The 25,540-nt window shown below is 38.1% G+C and overlaps 1 protein-coding gene across 1 annotated transcript in view; it reads right to left on the reverse strand.

Moving 5' to 3' along the window:
• Positions 1-25,540, reverse strand: part of ARHGEF38 (Rho guanine nucleotide exchange factor (GEF) 38) — a 193,392-nt gene that overhangs the window by 12,206 nt on the left and 155,646 nt on the right. Inside the window, exons 8-13 of the mRNA XM_006874555.1 lie at positions 21,834-21,938; positions 20,084-20,206; positions 13,882-14,196; positions 2,461-2,604; positions 1,466-1,664; positions 1,060-1,319 (exon numbers count right to left, since the gene is read on the reverse strand). Coding sequence (XP_006874617.1) covers positions 1,060-1,319; positions 1,466-1,664; positions 2,461-2,604; positions 13,882-14,196; positions 20,084-20,206; positions 21,834-21,938 — 1,146 coding nt within the window. The remainder of the gene's footprint in view (positions 1-1,059; positions 1,320-1,465; positions 1,665-2,460; positions 2,605-13,881; positions 14,197-20,083; positions 20,207-21,833; positions 21,939-25,540) is intronic.

Genomic DNA, 25,540 nt, shown 5'->3' on the forward strand with positions numbered 1-25,540 from the left:
AATATTTACTCATGAAGATCAAAGAGCACAGCCTTTGGTGTGGATTACATCTCAATGTCAAGAAAACAAAAATCCACACCACAGGACCAATAAACGACATTCTTATCAAGGGAGAAAAGATTGAAGTTGTCAAGGAGTTAATTCTTAGATCCACTATCAACACTCACAGAACCAGCAGCCAAGAGATCAAATGACATATTGCATTAAGCAAATCTGCTGCACAAGACCTTTTTTAAAGTGTTGAAGAGCAAAGATGTCAGCTTGAGGACTAAGGTGCACCTGACCCAAGCCATGGTGTTTTCAATAACCTCATATGCCTATGAAAGCTGGACAGTGAATAAGGAAGACCATAGAAGAATTGATACCTTTGAGTTATGGTGTTGGAGGAGAATATTGAAAGTGCCAATGGCTGCCAAAAGAATCAATAGATCCGTTTTGGAAGAAGTGCAACCAGAGTGCTTCTTGGAGGCCAAAATGGCCAAACTTCGTCTCTCATACTTTGGACATATTGTCAGGAAGGACCAGTCACTGGAGAAGGATATCATGTTTGGTAAGGTGGAGAGTCAGAGAGAAAGAGGAAGACCCCCAACGAGATGGATTGACCAAGTGGCAGCATCGATGGACTCAAGCGTGGCAACTGTAGTGAGGTTGGCCCAGGATGGGGCAGTGTTTCGTTCTGCTGTGCATAAGGTCACTATGGGTCAGTACCGACTTGAGGGCACCTAACAACAACAACAAGCAGCAGTGTGTGACAGCAGGCTACTTTATATTGAATGTCTACTCTGTCCTGTGTCCTTTACATGCACACAGTGATCTCTAATCCTTACATCAACACAACACTACAAAATAAGAATCATTGTCCTCTTTCCCTCACTTGAGGAGACAGTCTCAAAAATTAAACTAGTTCCAAAAAAGTTACACAGGATGTAAGAGTTAGGACAACCTGGACTGGATGCTGTTTACACATTTTCAATAAGTCTCACAGTAATATAGAACACAAAGAATATTCTCCATGATTCGATCAGTGAAACCTTTTTACATCCAGGTTCAAATTCTTACCTGCTCATCTACCTCTTGAAAACTGTCAATGTCAGTGCCATTTATTTCAGATTTTCCACATGTACCACTAAGAGATGAGCTGCTATCACTTATGCTGCCTTCTGGGGTGCCTGTGACACTGTCGCTAGCTGGCCGAGAAGACACAAATAGGCTGATGTTATCAAAGTCGTCATCACAGAACCTGTTTTCTGCATCCACTTTCTGCACTCTTGCTGGATTGTAGTGCTTTAGGAAGGAGGAATACACGTATCCTTTTACAACTGAAGAGGAAATAAAAAGAAAGAAGAGCCAAGGTCATGTGCATATTTTACCAAACATTTGTGCTTAGGAAGACATATAAAGACCTCTGGGAAAAATTTCAGCTTGAAGATGGGTAATTCTGTGCACCTCATACAAGAAAACGTACTTCCTGCATCAACAAGCCATCTGCTCGTACTCCCCAATGGATCTTTCTGTTCCATCACAGCCACCAAGTCTCCTTCCAGAAGATTGATATCATATTCCTGTGTAGCATTGCAATTACGCTTAGCTTGGTATAATTCCTCTGCACTGTATGTAGATAGAAGTTTGGAGCGGTGAATGTCAGTTTGACGTGGCATTTCTGGCTGAGAAAAGTAAGGGGAATTTTTACTTTAGATAAATGTATAACAAAGTCTTTATTGAGCTGGTAAATATTGTTCCCTGGAGATTTTGCAAATATAATAGTCATATGTTCATTTGTAATTATTTTAGGGTAAAGCTAAATTGATGAGGTTATTATTATGAAGGACCCAGCTGAATTATTTAGTAAGGAATCCTGTTGCTAGCACATGGGGGCAGTGTTGTAGAGAAGAAAGAACATTCAACTGAAAATCAAGCCACAGAGGTTATAATTGCTATTGAATGTTGAGCAACTTTTAAACTCTCTTTGCCACACAGAGGATAATTTCTTGCATATTAAGCACTTGATAAATAATGTTTCATTAGGCAAATTGAGCATGAGCATGCCAGTCTCTGAGATATAATGTCAGTAAATTAGGTAGGAATCAAGAGGCCTGCATTCAGTCACTAAGTGACTTTGAGAAAGTCATTTGCTCTCTGGAGTCAGGGATCCTGTATAGGAAAAATGAAATCGTTGATTATATAATCTTTCTATACAAAATTATATTCATGCACTTAACAAATACTTGCTGACAGCCTATGTTACATCAATATCCTTAGGATACATCATACACAAATGGAACAAATATCCATGACCTCATTAGTGTATATATGTTATAAAAAGGAAAAAAATAATTATACACATAATTAGTAGGCACTTTTAGTATGTTAGAATGGGCTCAGTGATATGAAAAATAATGATATGACTTGAGCAAGGAAAGAGGTGATATTAATTGTTATCATTAATAATGCCAAACTCACCGGAACTGGTGCGGGCTTCTTCTTTTCAAAACTCAGCTTCCTCTCAATAAAGGTGGCATTGTTGTCCTTTACAAAATTCAGATTGTGAACCTCTTCTAGTACACGATCTTGAATCTCAGAAATGCTTGAGAGCAACAGTGGCACCTATAGGTAGAATTGACATGGCACTGTCCAGAGACAACTATTTCTTACTGAATTTGGTAGAGCTGTGATGAACAGTTAAATAAGCGTAGGTTTGAATAGCAAGGTCGGTGGTTTAAGCTCACCAGTTGGTGCTAGGAAACCCTGTACAGGGTCATTATGAGTCCTAACCAACTCAACAGCACTTAACAACAACAACAACTTCAGGAGGCATTAGTGATTCTGTAGTAGAATTATTTCTTCTCATGTAAGTGACTGGTCCCTGGTCATTGAATCTCACGCAACCACTCTCTCAGTAGAGATGTCAGTGTTGCTATGACTGGGTCACTATAAGCTGAAATCAACTCAATGGTACCTAACAACAATGACAACATGACGTTGAACATGTTTCAGCAGCTTTCAGACAAAGATAAACTGGAAGAAAGATGTAGAAATCTATTTCCAAAAATCAGCTTTTGAAAATTCTGTGTAACAAAGCAATATAATCTGCAACTGATCACAGGGATGGTGTGGACCTGGGCAGCATTTAGTACCATTGTCTGTGGTGTTTCCATGAGTCCAGACCCATATAACAGCAACTAAGAACAACATAATCATCATCACCAGCCATAGACAATGGAATGACAAAGTCTCTGAGGTGACTCCAGCCCAGATTGTAATTTCATGGGAGATTCTACTTGAGAAAGATTGAGCATTGCTCAGTGGACTCCCAGAACCAAGAGAGAAAAGAATTATTATTAATGATTATTTTTGTTTCACACCATTACTTTTGAATTAGTTTGCTATCCAGTTATAGACAATCAAAACTACTTTAGAAGAAGGTAGATCACCAGATTCTTTTCCCATTTCACTGAAGCATTGCCTGTTGATCATTTGTATTCAAGAATTCCTTAAATATATACATATGTCAACCCCTAAGAATCCAGAATACATCCTGAGACCAGTTGTGACAGCATCCTTATTGATTTGTGATAGTGCTCAAGATATATAAGTCATAAAACCATGCATATATGAGAAGTTTTTCCCCAAATTGTGGAAAAATAGAATCAAAATAATAGAATGTTCTCACAAACTTTTTGAAGTTTCTGGTATGAACTGGAACACGGTAGCAATACTTTTTAACTTACCCTCATATTTTTTTTTCCTGACAAGTGTTCTAATACTGGCCCTTGAGAATCCCAGAAAACTTTAAGCATCAATTTTAACTTTATTATTTCTAGAAAAAAACAGATTCATGTGCACTTCTAATATGTAATAAAGAGAGAGCCTGTGTTGCAAAGGTTTTCCAAAGTTATGTTTCTGAGGTAATTATATCAATTTGCCAGAGACAGAATTGAAGACCATTTTGCAATCCCACCAACAATGTAGGAGGATCCCAGTCTCTCTGCATCCTCACAGCATTTATTGTCCTCTACTGTTTTGGTCTTTGCTGTTATTGCTGGTGTGAGATGATACCTCATTGTTGTTTTGATTTGCATCTCTCTAATGGCTAGTGATCGTGAACATTTCTTCATGTTTGTTGGCTGCCCAGATCTCCTCCTTGGTGAAGTGTCTGTTCATGTCCTGTGCCCATTTTTTAATTGGGTTATTTGTCTTTTTCTTGTAGAGGTGTTGTAGTTTCCTATATATTTTAGAAATGAGCCCTTATCTGATGTGTCATTGCAAAATATTTTTTACCCTTTGTACTCTTTTGGTGAAGTCTTTTAATGCACATAAGTTTTTAATTTTTAGTATGTCCCACTCATCTATTTTGTCTACTTTTGTTTGCATACTTTTCAAAATGTTTGGTAGTCTGTGTATTCCCTGTATTAAAGCCCTCACATTTGTCCCTATTTTTCATTGATGACTTTCATAATTTTAGGATTCACATTTAGGTTTTTAATCCATGCTGAGTTGGTTTTTATATAGGGCATGAGGTAAAGGTCTTGTTTCAATCTTTTGTATATTGCATTCCAGGTCTGCCAGCACCATTTGTTAAAGAGACTATCTTCTCCCAATGTAACATACCTAGGCACTTTGTCAAAAATCAGTTGGCTGTATGTGTATGTATCTGAATTCTCCATTCTGTTCCATTGATTAATGTATCTTTCATTGTACCAGTACCAGGCTGTTTTGACCACTGTAGCCATGCAGTAGATTTTGAAATTGGTGAGTGAGAGGCTTCCAACCTTGCTCTTCTTTTTGAGCACTGCTTTGCTTATCCTGGGTCTCCTTCCTTTCCATATAAAGTTTGTAATTGTCTTTTCCATCTCTTTGAAGAATGTTGTTGGAATCTGGATTGGGATTGCGTTATAGGTGTATATTGCTTTAGGGAGTATTGACATTTTCACGATGTTGAGTCTTCCTATCCAAGAACATGGTATGTTCTTCCACTTTTGTAAGTCTATTTTGGTTTCTTATACTAGTGTTTTGTAATTCCCTTTGTATAGGTCCTTTGTTGCTCTGGTTACGTTTATTCCTAAATATTTCATCCTTTGGGCATTTCTTTCCTAACGTCTTTTTCAGCACTGTCATTGTTACTATAGAGGAATGCAACTGATTTTTGTATGTTGACCTCAAACCCTGCCACTTTTCTGAATCTTCCAATGATGTCTAGTAGCTTTTTTATTGAGTCTTTGGGGTTTTTTAAGTATAGGAACATATCCTCTGCAAATAGAGTTTTATTTCCTCTTTGCCAATTTGGATGCCTTTAATTTCCCTTTTATGTCATATATCTCTGGCTAATACTTCCAAAACAATACTGAAAAGGAGTGGTGACAAAGGGCATCCTTGTCTGGTTCCTGTTAGCAGAGGGAAGGCTTTCAGTTTCTCTCCATTGAGAGTAATGTAGGCTGTTAGTTTTGTATATATGCTCTTGATTATGTTGAGGAATTTCCCTTCAATTCTTATTTTGTTGAGTGTTTTTATCAGGAATGGATGTTGGATTTTGTCAAATGCCTTTTCTGCATCAGTCGATATGATCATGTGGTTCTTTTCCTTTTTCTTATTTATGTGGTAGATTACATTGATTGCTTTTCTAATGTTGAACCATCCTTGTATCCCTTTTATGGAACCCACTTGGTCAAGATATAATATTTTTTTGATATGCTGCTGGATTCTGTTGGCTAGGATTTTGTTGAGAATTTTTGTGTCTATGTTCATGAGGGATATTGATTAGTCTGTAGTTTTCTTTCTTAGTGATGTCCTTTCCTGGTTTTGGTAGGAGGGTTATGCTTGCTTCATAAAAAGTGTTAGGAAGTTTTCTGTCTTCTTCTATATTCTGGAATAATTTGAGTAGAATTGGTGACAACTCTTCCCTGATAGCTGAGCCTGGACTTCTTTTGGTTGGAAGTGTTTTGATGCCCTGATCAATTTCTTCTTTTGTTATGGGTCTGTTCAAGTTTTCTACTTCACTCTGTGTAAAGTTTTGGTAGGTCATGTTTTTCAAAAAAATGTATCCATCTCTTCTAAGTTTTTGAATTTGTTGGAGTACAACTCTTCATAGTATTCTGTTATTATCCTTTTGATTTCGTTTGGTTCCATTGTGACATCTCGTGTGGTTTCTAATGTGAGTTATTTGTGTCTTCTCCCTCTTTTCTTTTGTTAAGTTTGCCAATGATTTGCCATTTTATTAATCCTTTCAAAGAACCAGCTTCTTGTCCTCTTGATTCTTTCTATAGCTTTTCTGTTTTCTATCTCATTTATTTCTGCTCTTATCTTTATTATTTATTTTCTTTTGGTGACAGTTTCTAATTTCTAATTTACTGTGTTAATTTTGGTTCTTTCTTCTTTTTGGATTTGTGCATTTATTGCAATAAATTGTCCTCTCAGCACCACTTTTTCCGTGTCCCAAAGATTTTGGTATGTTGTGTTTTCATTCTCTTTTTTTTCTAGGAACTTATGAATTCACATTTAATTTATTCTTTTACCCAGTCACTTTTCAACAGGGTTTTCTTCAGTTTCTATGTATTCGACTTTATTACCTTAGTCTTCTAATTGTTGATTTCTAGTTCTATTCAGACCACATTGTGGTCTGAAAAGATGCTTTGTAGTATTTTGATGTTTGTAAATTTAGGGAGGCTTGCTTTGTGACCTAACATGTGGTCGGTTCTGGAGAATGTTCCATGTGCACTGGAGAAGAAAGTATATTATGCTGTTGTTGGGCTTAATGTTTTGTACACATCTATGAGGTCAAGTTGGTTGATTGTGCTGTTTTAGTTCCTCTGTAACTTTGTCAAGTTTCTTTCTGATTGTTCTGTCGCTTTTCAAAAGTGGCATATTAAAATCTCCCACTATAATTGTAAATTTAGCTATTTTTTTCTTCAGTTCTAGTAAGGTTTGCTTCATATATCTTGATGCTTTTTCATTGGGAGTGTAAATATTTACTATGGTTATGTCATCTTGCTCAATTGACCCTTTGATCATGAGATAATGTCCTTCTTTATTTCTTATGCTGGTTTTTGTCTTAAAGTTTATTTTATCAGAGATTACAATTGCTACTCCTGCTTGTTTAATGTTGAAGTTAGCTTGGTATATTCTTTTCCATCCTTTTCTGTAAGGGTGTCTCTTGTGTGTCTTTGAAGGGTCTTGTTTTCTTATCCAATCTGCTATTCTCTGTCTCTTCACTCGTGTATTCAATCCATTGACTTTCAATGTAATTATCAATAGGTATGAATTAATTGCTGCCATTATATATACATTTTTTTTGGTAGTGCTGTTCGTTCCTTTGTTCTGCATGCCTTCTTGTACTGAGTTTGTGTTTTTTGTGCTATTTCTTGTTGGTTTCTTCTCAGTTTTCATGTTTGCTTGTTCTGCTTGGAAGTTCATTTTCATGGTAAATTGTGAAGTATTAACTTTCTTTGTGGTTACCTTATAGTCTATTAACTTTTCTCTCCATTTAAGAGACTCTATTGTATCCTGTAATCTACCTGACATCCTCACCACCTGGATCTCTGTTCCTACATTTATCCCTTCTTTGACATGGATATTATTTTGATCTTTGGTTGACCTCCCAGCTCTTTTGAGTTTGTTGTTGTAGTTTTGTTCTGTTCTGAACTCTGCTATCTGTCTATTGAGTTCCAGATGGTGTTGCCATGCCTGTTAATCTCTGGTTGTTGTCTGTTCTTGTTGGTTTTCAGTCCAAAGAACTTCCTTTAGGATGTTTTGAAAGTGCTGGATTGGTTTTGACAAAATCTCTTAGATTCTGTTTATCCTGGAATGTTTTGATTATGCCATTGTATTTGATTGACAGTTTTGCTAGATACACAATTCTTGGTTGGCAGTTTTTTTGTTTTTTTTTTCTTTTTCTTTTAGGGTTTTGTATATGTCTCCCCATTGCCTTCTTGCCTGCAAGGTTTCTGCTGAGAAGTCAGAGATTAATCTGATTTGCTTGCCTTTGTAAGTGACATTTCTCTTTCCCTGTTCGCTTTTAGGACTCTCTCCTTGTCTTTGATTTTTGAGAGCTTGATAGTTATATGTCTTGGTGACTTTCTTTTAGGGTCTATCCTTCCTGGGGTATGTTTGGCTTCTTGAATGTTTATCTTCTCATCTTTCAAGATGTTAGGGAAATGTTCTTCCAGAAGATCTTCAACTATCTCCTCTGTGGACTTCTCTGATACTTCCTGTTCCAGAGTGCCAATAATTCTTAAGTTATTCCTCTTCATGTTATCCAGAATGAATCTTAGACTCTTTTCAGATTTTTTTTTATCCTTTTTTTCTGCTTGCTCTTCTATTTAGCAGTATTGAGAGATTTGTCTTCCAACTCACTAGTTCTGGCTTCCATCTCTTCTATTCTGCTCTTTTCCCCTTTCAGTGTACATTTCTAATATTTTACTGTTAATCATCTGGACCTCTTTTTGCATGTTTTGAATTGTTTCCAATGCTGTATCAATCTTGTTGTATTGCTCTTGTAGTACTTTCCTGACTTCTTCCTTGTTTTCCTCCACCCCTTTTCAGAGCATTTGAATTTGTTCCCAAATCATTCTTCTGAATTCCTTCTCAGGAAAATCCAAAACCTGCTCTGCCTCTCCTGGGGAGCCTTTATCTGTATCCAGCTCATTTGTCTCAGTTATTCTTTTCTGTTTTGGGGCATGTTTTGAGATCTTTTCTTGTTTTTTTTTTTTGTCATTTCCAGTGGTTTTATGAGTTTTTTTAATGCTTAAATGGATATTTGTTGTTGTGTTATTAAGCTTACTGGGTGTCTCCTGGTGGATATGATCAGGAAATAGGCTTCCCTTTTCACATGTAATGCTTAAGAGCTGTTATTGACTCTTGTCTCAATGGTGGAATATTATGGGGTATGCTTGTAGCTTGGCTACATGGCCATGATTGCTGACTCTTCTTGGGTAACGTAAGGAGAAAAAGTTCCCACCTCCAGGAAAAATTTGTGATCAAAAGCACCAAGAGCAGAAGCAATATAAAAGCAGAGATAAAAATCACCACTTTGAAACAAAAATAACACTGTGGCCGACTGTCCAGTTGCCTTGCTACACAGGCAGTGTGTGTGCACCGTAGAAGCCTCCAGCAGTTGGTCAGGGTGTCTGCTCGCTCAGGCCCCTCCTTTCGTCACCACTGTTGAGGTGTGCAGATAGATATTAAGAAGTTAATGAGAGAAAGATTGTCTACTATTTTTGTCTCTGACGGTCAGTTGGGGTTTTACAGATTGTTATATGGCTTTATGTCAGGTCAGATCAGGTTTTTCTTGCTGTATAAGCCTGAGTAAAGAGTCCTGCACAAGTTAACTGGGACCCACAGGCTGACATTATAAACAGCCACCAAGCTCTTTCTCTCTGTGCTGTGGGAAAACTATGGGCTCAACGTTGGACTTTTCTTTTTTTTGGGGGGGGGGTTGGGATGCACACCCACCCACCTAAAGGCATCCCGGCTGGGAAAAGAAGGCACGACAGGGAAGAGGAGGAAAAAATGTGTGGAATCCCCTGCACCACCTTTTACAAATGTCACTGCATGGCTTTTGCGCCAGTTCCTGGTGCCGGTCTGGCTGTAGCCCTGCCCTCTGAACTCCGCCTGGGTGGGGTGGTTGCAGAGGGAGTCCCATCTCAAGTTTTTCCTAACTCAAAGTATTTTCCTTTATATCATGATTTTTTTTCACTTTTGCATATGAGAAACTGACACCCTATATTTTACACTTGATCCAGAGCTCTGGTGGTGTTCTGTGAGCAGAGCTTCTCTGGATTTTTCAATCGCTCCCCAATGGAGACTTTCCTACCTGTCTGTCTCTGCTGCCTGCCAAAACTGGAAACCTACAAATTACTTTATAATGTTGGTATTAGTTGTAATAGAAAAAAAATTGGAATATCCTAGATATTCATTAATAGGGACTAATTAAGACATAAAAGAGTACATATATGATTTCAATGATATGAAATATGAAAAACAGACAAAAATTGTCTATGGTTAGAGTTGTTAGAAGAGTAGTTTGGGGACCTACAGCCTGGGAGTCACCAGCTGCTCCTCGGAAACACTATATAGGGTCACTATGAGTCAAAACTGACTTGAAGGCATTTAACAACAATAACTTGGAAGTGGTCATGAAAAACAATATGGGATGCTGGAAATGATCTGGGATGGGTACACAGATATGTATATATGTAAATATTGCTTGGATGTAACACTTCAGATTGGTGTACTTTATTGAGTACATTATACTTTAATTTAAAAAGTTTAAAAATAGGGCCTGTTGATCAGGGAAATACAAATCAAAACCAAAATCAGATGCCATTTCACATCTAATAAGGTAACTATAATAAAAAGTACAGATAATTAGTTCTGGCAGGAATTTGGAGAAAAAGATACCTTTATTGCTTATATATTGCCTTGGGGTGTGTAAAATGGTACAGTCCCTTTGAAATGAGTCTGGCAGTTCTTTTAAAGGTTAAAAAGAGTTACTGTATCACCCAGCAATCCCAAGCCTAGTATATATATAAGAGAAATTAAAACATAAAAACTTGTACATGAGTGTCCAGAGCTGTTAGAATAGCCAAAAAGTGAAAACAATTCAAATGTTGATTAACAGAAGACTAGATAAATAAAATATGATTTATTCATATGATGGAATATTACCCAGAAAGAGTAAGAAATAGAGTAGTAATATTTGCCATAGCAGGGATGAACTGTGAAAATATTATATGAAATGAAAAAGTCAGTCACAAAAGGAACACATATGGTATGATTCTATTTACATAAATTGTCCTTAATTGACAAATTCATAAAGACAGGAAGATTGGTGACTGCTGAAGGCTGGGAGGTTGGAGGAAAATTGGGAGTGACTGCTAATGTGGATGGAATGCCATTTTGTATTGATGAAAATACTGTAAACTTGATTGTAATAATGTTTACACAACTCTGAATATACTGCACCAGCAGGGCTCCTTTCACCATTGCAATGGACTACTTCTTGTTGGTAAGTGCCATTGAGTCAGTTCTGATTCTTAGCGACCCTGTATAGGGTTTCTGAGGAGTGGCTGGTGGGTTTCAACAGCTAACCTGTCCAGTGCTTATCATACTGTGCCACACAAGAACTGTAAAAAGAACCAGGAAGCTCTCTGTGCAGAGACATGGAAGCATCTCCAGGATATACTGTTAAAAAGCAAAATGTAGAATGGTACATATGATATGCTACCTTTTTGTTGTTGTAAAGTGCTGTTGTGTCAGTTCTAACTCAGAGCAGTCCTCTATAGGGTTTCCTAGGAGTGACTGGAGGGTTTGAACCACAGATCTTGGATTTAACAGCCCAGTGCTTATCCTACAGCATAACTTTTTGTTTGTGGAAAACAATATATGAAAAAGCATACAAAAATTATCCATACTCTGACTGTAGAATTTATTTTAATGAATTTGTAGAAAAGACAAATACATCATTGTTTTGGACACAATCTCCTTGCTTTTCAATTCACTTTGTCCAGCTGTCAACAAGTTTTCATATTCCCTTATTTAAAACTGTTTTTGCTGAGCTGCAAATGTACTACTATCTTCAATTCATTAGAGGTAAAGCTTCATCTTTGAAAGGCTGCTTTGAGGGGACCAAACAGGTGAAAGTCCAATGGAGCAAGATCAGGACTATATGGAGGATGCTGTAACACCTCAAAGTGAAGTTTTTGCAGTGTCAATAGTGTTGGCAGAGGTATGCAGAATATATTGTCATGCAAGGTCACAAAGCCTTTGGATAACAGTCCTCTGCATTAATCTGAAGTTTAGGCTTTAGAAATTCAGTGAGCATCTCAATGTAAGAAGCATGTTTATTGGTGAACCTTTTTCCTGATAAGTGTTCTAATACTGGCCCTTGAGACTCCCAGAAAACTCTAAGCATCAATTTTCCAGTTGATAGTTGACTTTTGAACATTTTCTTGGTCAGCAATTGAGGAAAGTGACCAAGAAAAAGTCCTCCCTTGAATCCTGATCTTGCTCCATCGGACTTTCACCTATTTGGTTCTGTAAAAGCAGTCCCTCAAGGATGCTTTGTAAAAGCATCATCTCTGATGAAGAAGTGAAGACAGTGGTGCATCCTTGGCCCGCAGCTCAGCCTAAAACATTTTTAAATAAGGGAATACAAAATCTTGATGGCAACTGGACAAAGTGTATTGAAAAGCCAGGAGATTATGTTTTTTAAAAAATGATGAATTTGTCTTTTTTAAAAATTGATTAAAACAAATTCTATAGCCAAAGTGCAAATAATTTTTGACTTACCTTCATATATGTTTGTATTTGCTTTTGTTTGCATAAAGAAACCCTTACCCACCACCTACTGCCATTTAGCTGATTTGACTCATAGTTACTATATCAGGCAGAGTAGAACTGCCCCTTAGGGTTGCTGAGGTTATAAATCTTTATAGGAACAGACAACCTTGTCTTTCTCCTCTACAATGGCTGGTAAGCATTTAACCCATGGCACCACCACGCTTCTTAAAGAAGTTCTGTTGTTGTCAAGTGCCACTGACTCATAGCAGCCCTATACAGGACTTTCTGAGGAGCAGCTGCTGAATTTGAACTGCTGACTTTGTGGTTAACAATTCACTGCTTATCCTACAGCGTCACATTAGCACTCCAACTATATATAATAAGATGTATTATTATATTATAATGGAGTCCTGGTGTGGCACTGTGGGCTAATGTGCCAGACTGCAAAGCTGTTTGAACTGCAAGGCTGGCGGTTCAAGCTAACCAGCCGCTCCTCAGTAACCCTATACAGGGTCACTATGGGTTGGAATTGACTCGATGGCACTTAACAATAACAACAACATTATTATGCTATCTATTTTTATTTTTTTAAAAAAAACATATTCAGGCTTCCCCCGTTTAAAGAAAAGTAAAAGCAAAACAATGTTTGACAGTTACCCTGCTTCTGTCTTCACACTGGGATTACCTGGTGTGGCACTGTGTGTTAATGAGCTGGACTGCAAGGTTGGCTTGAATCACAAGTTCTGTGGCTCAAGCTCATCAGTCACTTCTTGGGAACCCTATAAAGGGTAGCTATGAGTTGAAACTGACTCAACAGCACTTAACAACAGAAACAAACATTTAAGAGCTCAAAATATAAACATACATTTTTCAATGTCACATGAGTGGAGTGAAGCTGAAAAGTGTTTGGTATTTGAAAGGTAATTTCCAGATGAGAAGGAACTTTTGTGGCACAGTGATTAAAGCGCTCATCTGTGAACTGAAAGGTAGGCTGTTGAAACCGACAAGCTGCTCAGGGAGTAAAAGATGTGGCAGTCTGCTTTCATAAAGACTACAGCTTTGGAAACCTGATGGGGCAGTTCTACTCTTTCCTAGAACATCGCTTGAAGTTGGCATCTACTCCATAGCTGTGGGTTTGGTTTTGGTAATCTCCAAAAAGATTTACATGTGTGTTGTTAAGTGTTATCAAATCATTTCCGACTTAGGAGCAGCTGGTGATTTTGAACCACTGACTTTGAGTTTAGCAGTTCAGTGCTTATCTTACAGTGCCACACCAGGACTCCAAAACTAAAGCCTGACTGTAGTTTTTGTTGTTAAGTACCGTGGAGTCGATTCTGACTCATAGTGACTCTACAGGGTTTTCCAAGGAGCGGCTAGTGGGCTTGAACCTCCGACCTTGCTGTTAGCAGTCACATGCCTGAACCAGAGAAGTTTCTTTTAGCTACCTGTGAGGAAGAGCAATAAGGAGTAAAAGACTGACTGACTTCAGTTACTATATTAAAAAAAAAAAAAAAAAAAAAAATCAAACAACACAGAGGCAGGGCTTTGTTTGGCATATGTGCTTTCTAATTGGTCCTGGAGGCCAGAAAAGCCAGATGCTGTGCTTACCTGTACCACTTCAGCAGAATAAACCCGCTGTGCCACAAGCATCAAGTCCCTGAGGAGGGTGATGAAAATGCACAGACAGTTCAACAGAATCTTCCGAGCAGCCTGGTTGAATACCTGGAGCTCTTCGACAAGTTGGGCATTGAGGGCCTCATACTCCTTTTTAGCCAAGCCTGACTCATCTCCTGCTGACCTCTGAAGGTAGCTGTTGTAATCCAGTAGTTTGTCATAGCGTTTCTGAATGAGCTTCTGAGGCCCAGGGAATAAAGGCAGCAGGGCTGACAAGGGAGTCAAGATGAGCCTCTGTAAGTGAGCAGCCTGCAGAAAGAAAATACAATTCCATTAAGACAGGAACAACCAATAACCAATGTCTATTTCTGGGACTCCTGGTCTTGTGTTATAGGATAAGCACTGGACTGTGAATCAAAAGGTCATCAGTTAAAACCCTCCAGCTACTCCTTGGAAATGCTATGCAGGATTGCTAGGAGTCCGAACCAACATGACGGCAGCTTACCAACAATAATGCTCACTAGAGGAGTCATATATAAAGGATATCAGAAAGTATCTAGCCAAGTTAAAACAGGATCAGATCTTTACATTTTTGGGGGGTGGGGTAGGGTGGAGTAGAGTGGGGTGGGGAGGGTAACAAACAGGCATATCTAAGGATGACAGATACGTGACATGTCCTGAGCACCACTTGAAAGGGGGTGCCACTGAGCAGTTTTCTTCACCAGGTGAGAGAGATCATTCAGTAAGTTAAAACTAATAGCTCATGGGTAAGGTAGACTGTATGATCTTGCTTTGCTGAGTGTAGAAAGAGGATAAACTGGAAAAAAAAAAAGACTTTGAGCACATCATAAACCGACATTCATCACTGAAAGCAAGAAAGGTGTAGTTGTAATTTTCATGTAATGCCTAATGTATGAAGTAAAAGATTAACAAGCTTGACTTGTATTTTTGAACTGATATTATAGTCGTAGTCTAAAGGATGGTCATCACATGTTTGGACAGGGATGCAATATCAGCTGTATTTTCTGTGGATACACCTCTTTAACTAAAACCATTCAAAGACTTAAAACAGGGGCTGTAGACTCCAACACTGAATTTGAAAAGTGAGCAAGAAGAGCAATAAAGTTAAAGCCTACTAATCCACTTTCCAAATACTCCACCTTTCTCTTCACAGCCATTGGTTTTGTCATTGGGATTATGGTGCAGTGAATTATTTAGTATGCCTGTTCTAGTCATGTCTTTGTAACTTCCACTAAATGATTTTTTTCTTGATGGGCCTGGGTAAGAGAAGGTGAGGGAAGATGCTGATTTTATTATATGACACAGTTGTGAGTTATTGTTATGGGATTGTCATTATAAAAACCTGACACTCTAACTAGGGACTTGGTCACTGTTACCAGCCTTTGGTATTTAAATGAGTCATCTCAGAAGCAGGACTTGGTGAATCTCACAACCATCAAAGAGCCAGGAGTACAGCATGTCCTTTGGGCCATAAGATCCTTAAACATTCCTCAACCAGGAATAGAGAGCTGCGACAATAGAGGAGCAGCAGCAGCAGAACCTAGAACCAGAGCATAAGACACAGTGGTAGACTTCCTGGCCCATGGAGCAAGTAAAGCTGACCACCTTTGGACAGGAGACTTGTTTGTGAGGTGGGGTGCCTCTAGGGACTTACTTGTGGAGTTAGCTTTGTTGACCCAGGGAGCAAGAGCTTAGTGCCTTTGGGCTGAGGGTTATAGAGGAGTAAAGTGTCCTTTAGGCATTTATCAGCAGTCCTAAAAGTACTTTGTAACATTGCTGAGCAGGGGAGAGGCCAGGCCAAGGGGTTCAGCGAAAGTGAGAGCCTTGTCTGGAGAGGCTGTCCTGACTGGAACTGTGCCCTGAGCATGTCTTACCCTGAAATATACCCTATTAACTTTCTCATAAAACCCCATTAACATGAGTATGGTATGTGAGTTCCGTGTGGTCATTGCAATGAATTAGCAAACTCAACTGTGTAGAGAGTGAGTGCTCTGGGAGAAAGAGTCGGTGTCATGTTGCAGGGATCTTCTCTTTCAACACATTCAACTTCTTCCTTTTTCCAGAGTTAAACTGAATTACTCCAGCACATGCGTGTTCACTCCATCCTTTAACTACCAAGATGGTGTGAAGGATTCACAATATTTCTCACACCCTTTTCTGGCAGCAAAGAGGATAGAGGCAGTCTTAGAGGAGACTACTCTATTTCTCCCATATTTACCACAAAACATTAATTACCCTGGGTTCAAATTTGGGGTGATAAAATTGCATCCCTATACAAATAAAAACCAGTTGCTACTGAGAGTATATTGAAACTCATGACAACCCCATGTATGCTAGTGCAGAACTGTGTTCTGAGGATTTTCAATAACTGGTTTTTCAGAAGTAGATCACCAGGCCTTTCTTCCAAAGTACCTCTTGTACATTCAAACAATCAACTTATCAGTTAGCAAATGAGCACATTAACTGCTGCCCCACCCAGGGACTCCCCTACACAGATCATCAAAAACCAAACCCATTCCCTTGTAACAGATTCTAATCATGACAACCAAACAGGACAGAGTAGCCCTGCCCCACTGGATTGCCAACACTATAAATCTTTACAGAAACAAGCTGCCATGTCTTTTTCCCACCAACCTTTCAGGTAGAAACCTAGCATTTAACTACTGGGCTTCTGTATGGTGGTGGTTATGTGCCATGGAGTTGGTTCCAACTCATAGTGACCCTGTACAGGGTTTCTGAGGCTGTAAATCTTTACGGAAGCAGAAAGCCTCATCTTTCTCCCCGCTGGTAGTTTCGAATTGCTGACCTTAAGGTTCACAGCTCAATTCGTAACCACTATGCAAAAACCAAACCCACTTCCATTGAATAAATTCTGACACATACTCCCTAATTTCCCCCTTTATTCCTAGAATAGAAAGTATCATAGAGCTATTATCTTATATCTAAATACATTTTAAAAATTAAGCTGAAGCCTAGTCCTGTTTGTTAAAGTGGACTCCTGGTATGGCGCTATAGAATCAGCATTGTTCTGTGAACCATAAGGTTGGCAGTTCAAACCCACCAGGAGCTCTTTGGAAACACTATATGTTCACTATGAGTCAGAACCAACTCTACAGCACTTAACAATATTTTTAGATCTGAGTTATTGAAAATGAACTTTGTACTAATGTTCAACCCTGTATCTGCACCTGACCATCCTACATTTATTTCTTTTGTTTGTCATTCTTCTTCCTCTGTTCTGAAGTACACTAGTGCCCTGTTTGCTGATTGTTCTACTTTGTTATTTATTATACAAAGGTGTTCCAAAAAAATCCTGTAAAATTTTCACTATCTTTTATTTCTACTTTTTGAAGCCCCCTCCTATGTTTTTGAATAGTAATGAACAGCCAGCTGTAATTGTTTTGTTTTGGGGTGGGTTTTTTTTGTGTATTCTTGGGTTATATGATTATTTTATACCAGTTTGAAAGATTTCTTTTTTATACCTCCTAACATGCCCTAGGAAGGAGCTCTGGTAGCGTAGTGGTTACGAATCGGGCTGCGAACCTTAAGGTCAGCAGTTCGAAACTACCAGCCGCTCCGCGGAAGAAAGATGAGGCTTTCTACTCCCGTAAAGATTTACACCCTCGGAAACCCTGTACAGGGTCGCTATGGGTCGGACCCGACTCGATGGCACTTAACAACAACAACAACAACATGCCCTAGGAGTCCTGGTGTGGTGCTGTGGGTTAATGCACCAGTCTGCAAAGCTGTTTGAACTGCAAGGTCTGTGGTTCAAACTCATCAGCTGCTCCTCAGAAACCCTGTACTCAATGGCACTTAACAACAACAACAACAACATGCCCTAAGTAAACAGTATCTGAACAGCAGCTTTGTTAATTAATTTAAATGGCACATAGTAACTTAGTTTGAACTTATGATTAATGTAGAAGAGAGGGAAAACCAATCTCTTATTGGCACCTGGAATGGCCAATATAGATCGAATCTGATGTCTAGCTTATGAGATAATCAATATGCACTTGCATAATGCTTAATGAGTCCTTTGACTAAACAAATGATGTTTGCTGTATCTGGGATAAGTTATTGCGCTTCTGACTTATCTGGTAATTTAATTACACTAAGTCTTCCCAGTGACCCTTAGGCATGAACTGATTCACCCATATTTAGGAAGTGTGACTGGAACAAATCAGAATCATATTTTATTTTTATATTTTGTCCTTACAAAATATGTATCTATCATTCATGGTTACCTAACAATTGCTCTATCACTGGCTAGAATGTGAGCTCTTCATACTTCATTTTTGAAAAGCATTCTATTTTTTATAATAAAAAAAATTGGCTTTGAATATTGAGCTTTCTGATAACTATTTTGTGTATTTTACCTTATCATCTTATGCTTTTATGCAAGGCACAGGAATCCCCTCTCTCTTCATTTTATCAAATTCTGGAACATGATTGCTGAGGGAGAAATTATATGCCTTGCCCTTACATGATGTTCAATACATACTTATTGACTTAATGATTGAATTAAGTAGGCCACAAAGCAAACCTTTAAGAGCTTTACTAGAGTATGCTCTCTGTAATTTAGCTCAGAAGATTCATAAATATCTAGCCAGATTTATTCCATTAAACATATTGTAAAAATGTTTATCTACCTATCTATCTATCTATCTATCTATCTATCTATCTATCTATCTATCTATCATCTATCTATCTATTTATCTATCTATCTATCTATCTGAGTCTGGGCATCGTGCTGTGAGTTAATGCACTGGGCTGCAAGGTTGGTTTGAACTGCAAGATCGGCAGTTCAAGCTCACCAGCTGCTCCTCAGAAACACTATACAGGGTCGCTATGAGTCAGAACTCACTCAAAGGCACTTAACAACAATCTAATCTAATCTAACCTAATCTTTCGCCTGCCTGACTGCCTACTTACCTGCCTGCCTACCTACCTACCTATCTATCGATCTATTTTAGTTCATGCATAACCTTGATTTTCTATCCCCAGGTGTCAATAAAGCAAAATAATTGTAGGCGGTTCTCTACTGAGGTTGTATACGTCCTATGGTTTAGAAATGCATAAGGCTATTCATTGACTGTTACAGTGACTCAAGATGGAGAAACATTACTGAAATTTAGACCTATGGAAGCCAGGAATGCTAAACATCCAACACAAAGGCTACTCACTGAAGATGTGTCTGACTCCAAATGCTAAAAATGCCAATACTTTCAAGAATTTTAAAGACGATGAAAGGAGTCTACTGTATCTTTTATTTGATATTAATAAAAGTGAAATAATATATAAATACAAGATAGTAAATTACAATCACTATCATTCATACTGGTGTGGACTGCTAATGACAAAATTAGTGACTCAAACCCTACCAGCCACTCCTTGGAAACCCTATGCAAGGTTGCTATGAGTTGGAACTGATTTGATGACACATAGCAAACAACAATTACTCAGACTAGACAAATTTTATTGGCTCAAGTCCGAATTGGGTTGCAAACCACAAAGTCAGCAATTCGAAACCACCAGCTGTTCCGCGGGAGAAAGATGAGGCTTTCTACTTCCGTAAAGATTTACAGCCTCGGAAACCCTGTACAGGGTTGCTATGAGTAACCGACTCCATGGCACATAACCACTACCACCACATATTTATGATCATAAACCTATATTTTACAGGTTTCTTAGAAAAGAAGTATTTTAGCACAGAACAGAAGAAATAATATGTGACTCTCTGGTAAGAGCTCTCAAAAGGAAGCTTTGCTTTCCAATATTAATAAGAATTACATTTTCAAAGACTACCTCCTCTCCTCCTATAAGGTTTCCAGAGACTCCTTTAAGAAAATCAGAACATTAAAGCTTAATGAATATTTGAAATATCATATGCAGACTTAACTAAATCAAACTACACAAATACTGATACTCCTAAAAACACATTCTGGGGTCCGCTTAAGTTTTGATTATAGTAAAATCCTCACTAAGCCATTTGAAAAATATTAAATGGTTTTTAAAAATCTCCTACTTAAACCTACTAATTTTGACATTAATGTTTACTTTAGCGTCTGTTTTATTTTTAATTCCCCAAAAAAAGAGAGAAAGAAATGAAAGGCAGATTTTCTTATAACCCTATTATTTAATTTGTACTTTTCTGTGAATATGAATAACTTACAAAGTCATCACAGGGATTTGGGATATTACTTGGGGTCTCTGAATGGCCACTCTCTTCCTCATCTTTATTGTGTGAAATCTCTTGGAGCTCCATTACACTCTGTAGAGCCAAAGGCATGGCTTCCTGAAATCCAAGACAAAAGGTACAAAAAGAATACATGTAAATGCATCCTAAATGGAGACCTCAATATCATACCCCTTCATCATCACTGAAAGCTAAAAGACGAAAAGGAAAAAGAAAACAATTCATGCATATTCTTGCACAATTTACATGCAAACCATGTATTTCTTTACATGCCACTTTATGAATCTTGTATAAAAACTCCTTCATTAAGTGGAATCCTTCTTAGACTCCTTCATTGGTCATTCTTTAACATTCAATTCAAAGAGCTTCCTCATTTAAAAAAAAAAAAAATTACTCTCAGTTATATCTTTACCTTTCCTTCAGGATTCCAATGCTTTCTTTAAGAAATATTTATAATTTTGTTGAATCAATTAGTGGAAATGGAATATTTCCTATAGATGTTTCCAAAAGGCATTTACTCTTTGAGAAGTACATCAAGGACAGGGTTCACCCTGCCTCTGACTGTTATAACTATGTTTTGACTTAGTTTTAATGATAGGCAGAATGCACTTTAGGAAAAGTTTAGCAAACTGGATTGTGAAATAGATACTGTGCAGTTAATATGAACAAAATCGTGTTTGTCAGTAACATAGCATGGAACCTTGTCTCCAAATCATTGTGCCTGTCACGATGATTTGGACATAATCCTCTGTTGGTGTGATATTTTACATTCTAAAACCTGATCAAGAGAAAAATTTCTGGAAAATCAAAGGGGATCAGTTATTAACTGACACATGTCACAACCGTTCTGTGTCCCATAGTCATGACCATTGTAAGAAAGTTATTAAAGACACTGTGTCTTTATGAGGTCCACTATCGGAAACTCCTGGCTGACCTTAATAACAGCAATTGTATTATATTTTGCTGCTGTTGTTGGTAAGTGCTGTTGAGTTGGTTCCAACTCATAGCAACTGCTGTAGCACTGTGGGATTAGCATTGGACTGCAAGGTCAGGTGGTTCAAACTCACCAACCACTTGTTCGGAATACTATACAGGGTCACTATGAGTTGGAACCAACTTGATAGCACTTGACAACAACAAATGTCCTTTCCTTAAAGTCTTCTGCTAGTTAACTTATAGTTAAAATTTGAGCCACATATTTGGGTTTTTGTGTTCTTTGCAGTCTTCTGTTGTGTACTTAGTGCCTTTTAATTTTCCACTGATTTCATTTTATGTACTACCTTGTTTTTCTTTTCATTCAGTCCTGTTATTAAATTATATGTTTTGGGTATTTTTGAAAGTTATGTTAAATCCTGCTGAAAAGAAATGATGTTCATATACTCAAATAAACAAATAACATTTTTCTTTGTCACAATTTTGATTTAATGAACTTATCTTTCTTATAAAGGAAGTAAGCTGATGGTCCAGAAGCAGGTGGCAATCATATGACCAAAGCTCCCCTAATGTGGTAATTTGGATTCGGCGTAGTGTGAGGTGGGTAAGGGAACAGAGTGAAAACCAAGGTCTTATATTGGCTTATTTTACCAGCAGTTTGTAGCCTTCTTCTAAATTTGATACAATAGATTTCCAGATGTAAATGAATGAACAGTCACATTTACTCTTCACGATAACCATGGAAATAAACACAATGGTGTAGAAATATTAAAAACAGTTTTGTCTCACCTACCTGTATGTGTTGAAGAGAAAATGAAATGTTCTTCACACAATACCTTACAGTCTTTTCTAAACATCTAAAAAGTTTTTCTTCTTTGTTAAAGGTATTGTCTTTCACCTAAAATATACATGAAATTATTTCTTTTTATGACAAAAATGAATCTGGTATTTAAAAACGAAAACAAACTGCATGAACCGTATTGTTCTAGCACATCAGAAAAACCCACTGTTGTGATAAAAACATTTTGGGAGCTGCTAACTGTCTTATACAGAAGTTTCTGTGTTACACAGCATAATTAACATTCAATTAGTGTAGCAAAGCCACACTGCACAGATTACTTTGATGTGGTTCAGTTTTCACATATTTTACCCACATTATAGTAGCTATAGTACCGTAAACTTCTTCTCTGAGCTTTTTAAAATGATATGTATAGGAGCTCTGGTAGTGTAGTGATTATGAGTCGGGCTGCCAACCTCAAGGTCAGCAGTTCGAAACTACCAGCGGTTCTGCGGGAAAAAGATGAGGCTTTCTGCTCCCGTAAAGATTTACAGCCTTGGAAATGCTGTGCAGGGTCACTATGAGTCGGAACAGACTCCACAGTACTTACAACAACAACAGTTATGGAGTCCTGGTGTGGCGCTATAGCCTAAGCACTGGACTACTAACCACAAGGTCAGAGGTTCAAACCCACCAGCTACTCCTCAGAAACACTCAGTGTTGCTATGAGTTGGAACCAACTTGACAGCACTTAACAACAACAACAGCAACGTTATAGAATGAGTACAACCACACTCCTTAGAAGCGAGGCTGGAAAGACTTTGTCTTTCGTACTTTGGACATCTGGTTAGGAAGGACCAATCCTTGAAGAAGGAACTCATGCTTGGATAATGGAGGTCAGAGAAAAAGAGGAAGAATCCCAACATGATGGACTGACACAGTGGCAGCAACAGTGGACTCAAACGTAACAACTGTGAGGAAGGTGCAGGATCAGGAGGTGTTTCATTCTGTTGTGTGAAGGGTCCTTGTGAGTCAGAACTGACTTGAGGGCACCTAAAAACAACAATTCACATGTATTCTTAAATGACAGTAGATGTTTGGTTTTATAGCATAGGTGAATCTAATTTATTGACTAGGAATTATTGTTTTGCTATTTTCATTTATTACAATTTATTTCCGAGTGGTTATTTAGAATATATACTTAAATTCATGCTTAAAGAAATGTGATTCTTTATCAACTCATATTTGAAGGAGTGCACACAATATTAGAAAAAATAATCCTTTTGTTAGGATAACTTAGTATAATTAAGATTGTTGTTGTTGTTGTTAAGTGCCATCGAGTTAGTTCTGACCCATAGCAACCCTATATAGGGTTTCTGAGGAGTGGCAGGTGAGCTTGAACCACTGACCTTGCAGTTCAAATGGCTTTTCAGTCGGGCGCATTAACCCACAGCACCACACCAGGACTCCACTTGTTGCCGTTGTTAAGTGCTGTCAAGTCGATTCTGACCCATAGTGACCCTGTATAGGGTTTCCGAGGAGCAGCTGGTGAGCTTGAACTGCCGACCTTGCAGTTCAAACGGCTTTGCAGTCTGGCGCATTAACCCACAGTGCCACACCACTTGTTAGGTGCCATCAAATCAGTCAGACTCATAGAAACCCTATGCATAACAGAACACAACACTGCCTGGTGCTGAGTCATCCTCAGAATTGTTACATTTGAGCCCATTCTTGCTGCCAACAAGTCAATCCATTTTGTTGGGGGTCTTCTTTTTCTCTGACCTTGCACTTTTCCAAGCATGATGTCCTCTTTCAGGTACAGGCCCGTGCTAATAATATGTGCCTTCCAACCTGAGAAGCTCATCTTCTGGCACCAGATCTGACAACGTCTTGTTGCTTGTCACAGTGTTTTCATCTTCTGGTTCTTTATTTGACAAGGTTCCACAGTTATTCATACAGTTTTCAGTGGCTAATCATTCAGACATAGTCCACTTATCCTTCATGGAAGTCTGTCTTAGTCTGGAAGCTCCATGAAACCTGTCCTCCATGAGTGACCCAGCTGGTATTTAAAATACTGGTTGCATTGTTTTTAGCATCACAGTAACACACAAAGCACAACAGAGCAACAAGCTGACAAATGAATGGTGGTCCTCAGTGGAAAGAATTACTTAAATAACTAACTAGTATTGTCAGAGCAGAGGAGGCTGAGATTTGTTTTCAACAGTGTTTGAGGGAGAATTAACATAATAGATGACTTGGAAAATAAGATTTGAAAGGCATAAAATGGGTAGTATTTAAGCAAAAGAAAGTGACAGAAAGACGTAGTTTTAGAGAACGGAAGAGGTAGAATCAGGCACTATTTCTCACAGTGTGATCCTGGAGTCTACTTTAAAATCATCTCAGCCCCAGGTAAGATATACTAAATAAAGTGTTTGGTGAGGTGCCCTGAAAACTAAATTCTCTGAAAACAGAGAATACCAGAAAGATGCTTCCTTGTGTTTTATTGACTATAGAAAGGCATTTGACTATATAGATCACGGCAAACTATGGATAATATTGAGAAGAATGGGTATTTCAGAACAGTTACTTGTGCTCATGAGGAAATCTGTATTGGAGTATATGAAGAAGAACATAGCATCAGGATTGGTGGAAGAGTCACTAACAACCTGCATATGTAAGATACAACCTTGGTTGCCGAAAGCTATGAGGATTGGTGAAGATCAAAGCCTTCAGTATGGATTGCACCTCAATATAAAGAAAACCAAAATCCTCACAACTAGACCAATAAATAACATCATGATAAATGGAGAAAAGATTGAAGTTATCAAAGACTTCCTTTTACTTGGATCCACAATCAACACTCATGAAAGTTATTGTTGCTGTTAAGTGCCATCAAGTAGGTTCCAACTCATAGAGACCCTGTATAGGGTTTCCAATGAGTGGTTGATGGGTTTGAACTGCCAGTCTTGTGATTCAAACTGACCCTGCAGTCCAATGCTTTATCCTATAGTGCCACACCAAGAAATCAACTATATTGCATTAGGGAAATCTGCCAAAGAGTGCTCTAATGTGTTGAAGAGCAAAGATATCAGTTTGGGAACTAACATACACCTGACCCAAACCATAGTATTTTCAAAAGCCTTCTAGGCATGTGAAAGTTGGACAATGAATAAGGAGTACCATAGAAGAACTGATGCATTTGAATTATAGTATTGGAGAAGAATATTAAAAGAAACATGGACTGGCAGAAGAACAAACAAATCTTCAAAAGTGCAGCCAGAATTATCTTTACAAGTGAGGATGGTGAGACTTTGCCTCCCATACTTCGGACATGTTATCAGGACACCAATACCTGGAGAAGGTATTTACATTGTGCTTGGTAAAGTGGAAGGTCACTGAAAAAGGAATATTCCCCAGTGAGATGGATAGACACAGTGTATAATAACAATGGTGATGATAATGCAGGACCCTGCAGTGCTTCATTATGTTGTACATAGAGTCGCTGAGTTGGAACGACTTGAATGTACAAAACAACTACTCTACTGAGGAATTGTAAGCATTTTGAGAGTAAGCATACTTGTCTTAATAATAAAAATAGTGAACATTTATTTTTGTTGTTAAGTGCCATCAGGTTTGTTCCAACTCATAGTGACCCAGTATAGGGTTTCTGAGGTTATAAACTTTCTGGGGAGCAGAAAGTCTCATCTTTCTCTTCAGTAGTA

This window comes from Chrysochloris asiatica, unplaced genomic scaffold (assembly GCF_000296735.1).
Source record: "Chrysochloris asiatica unplaced genomic scaffold, ChrAsi1.0 scaffold00285, whole genome shotgun sequence".
Classification (NCBI taxonomy): domain Eukaryota; kingdom Metazoa; phylum Chordata; class Mammalia; order Afrosoricida; family Chrysochloridae; genus Chrysochloris; species Chrysochloris asiatica.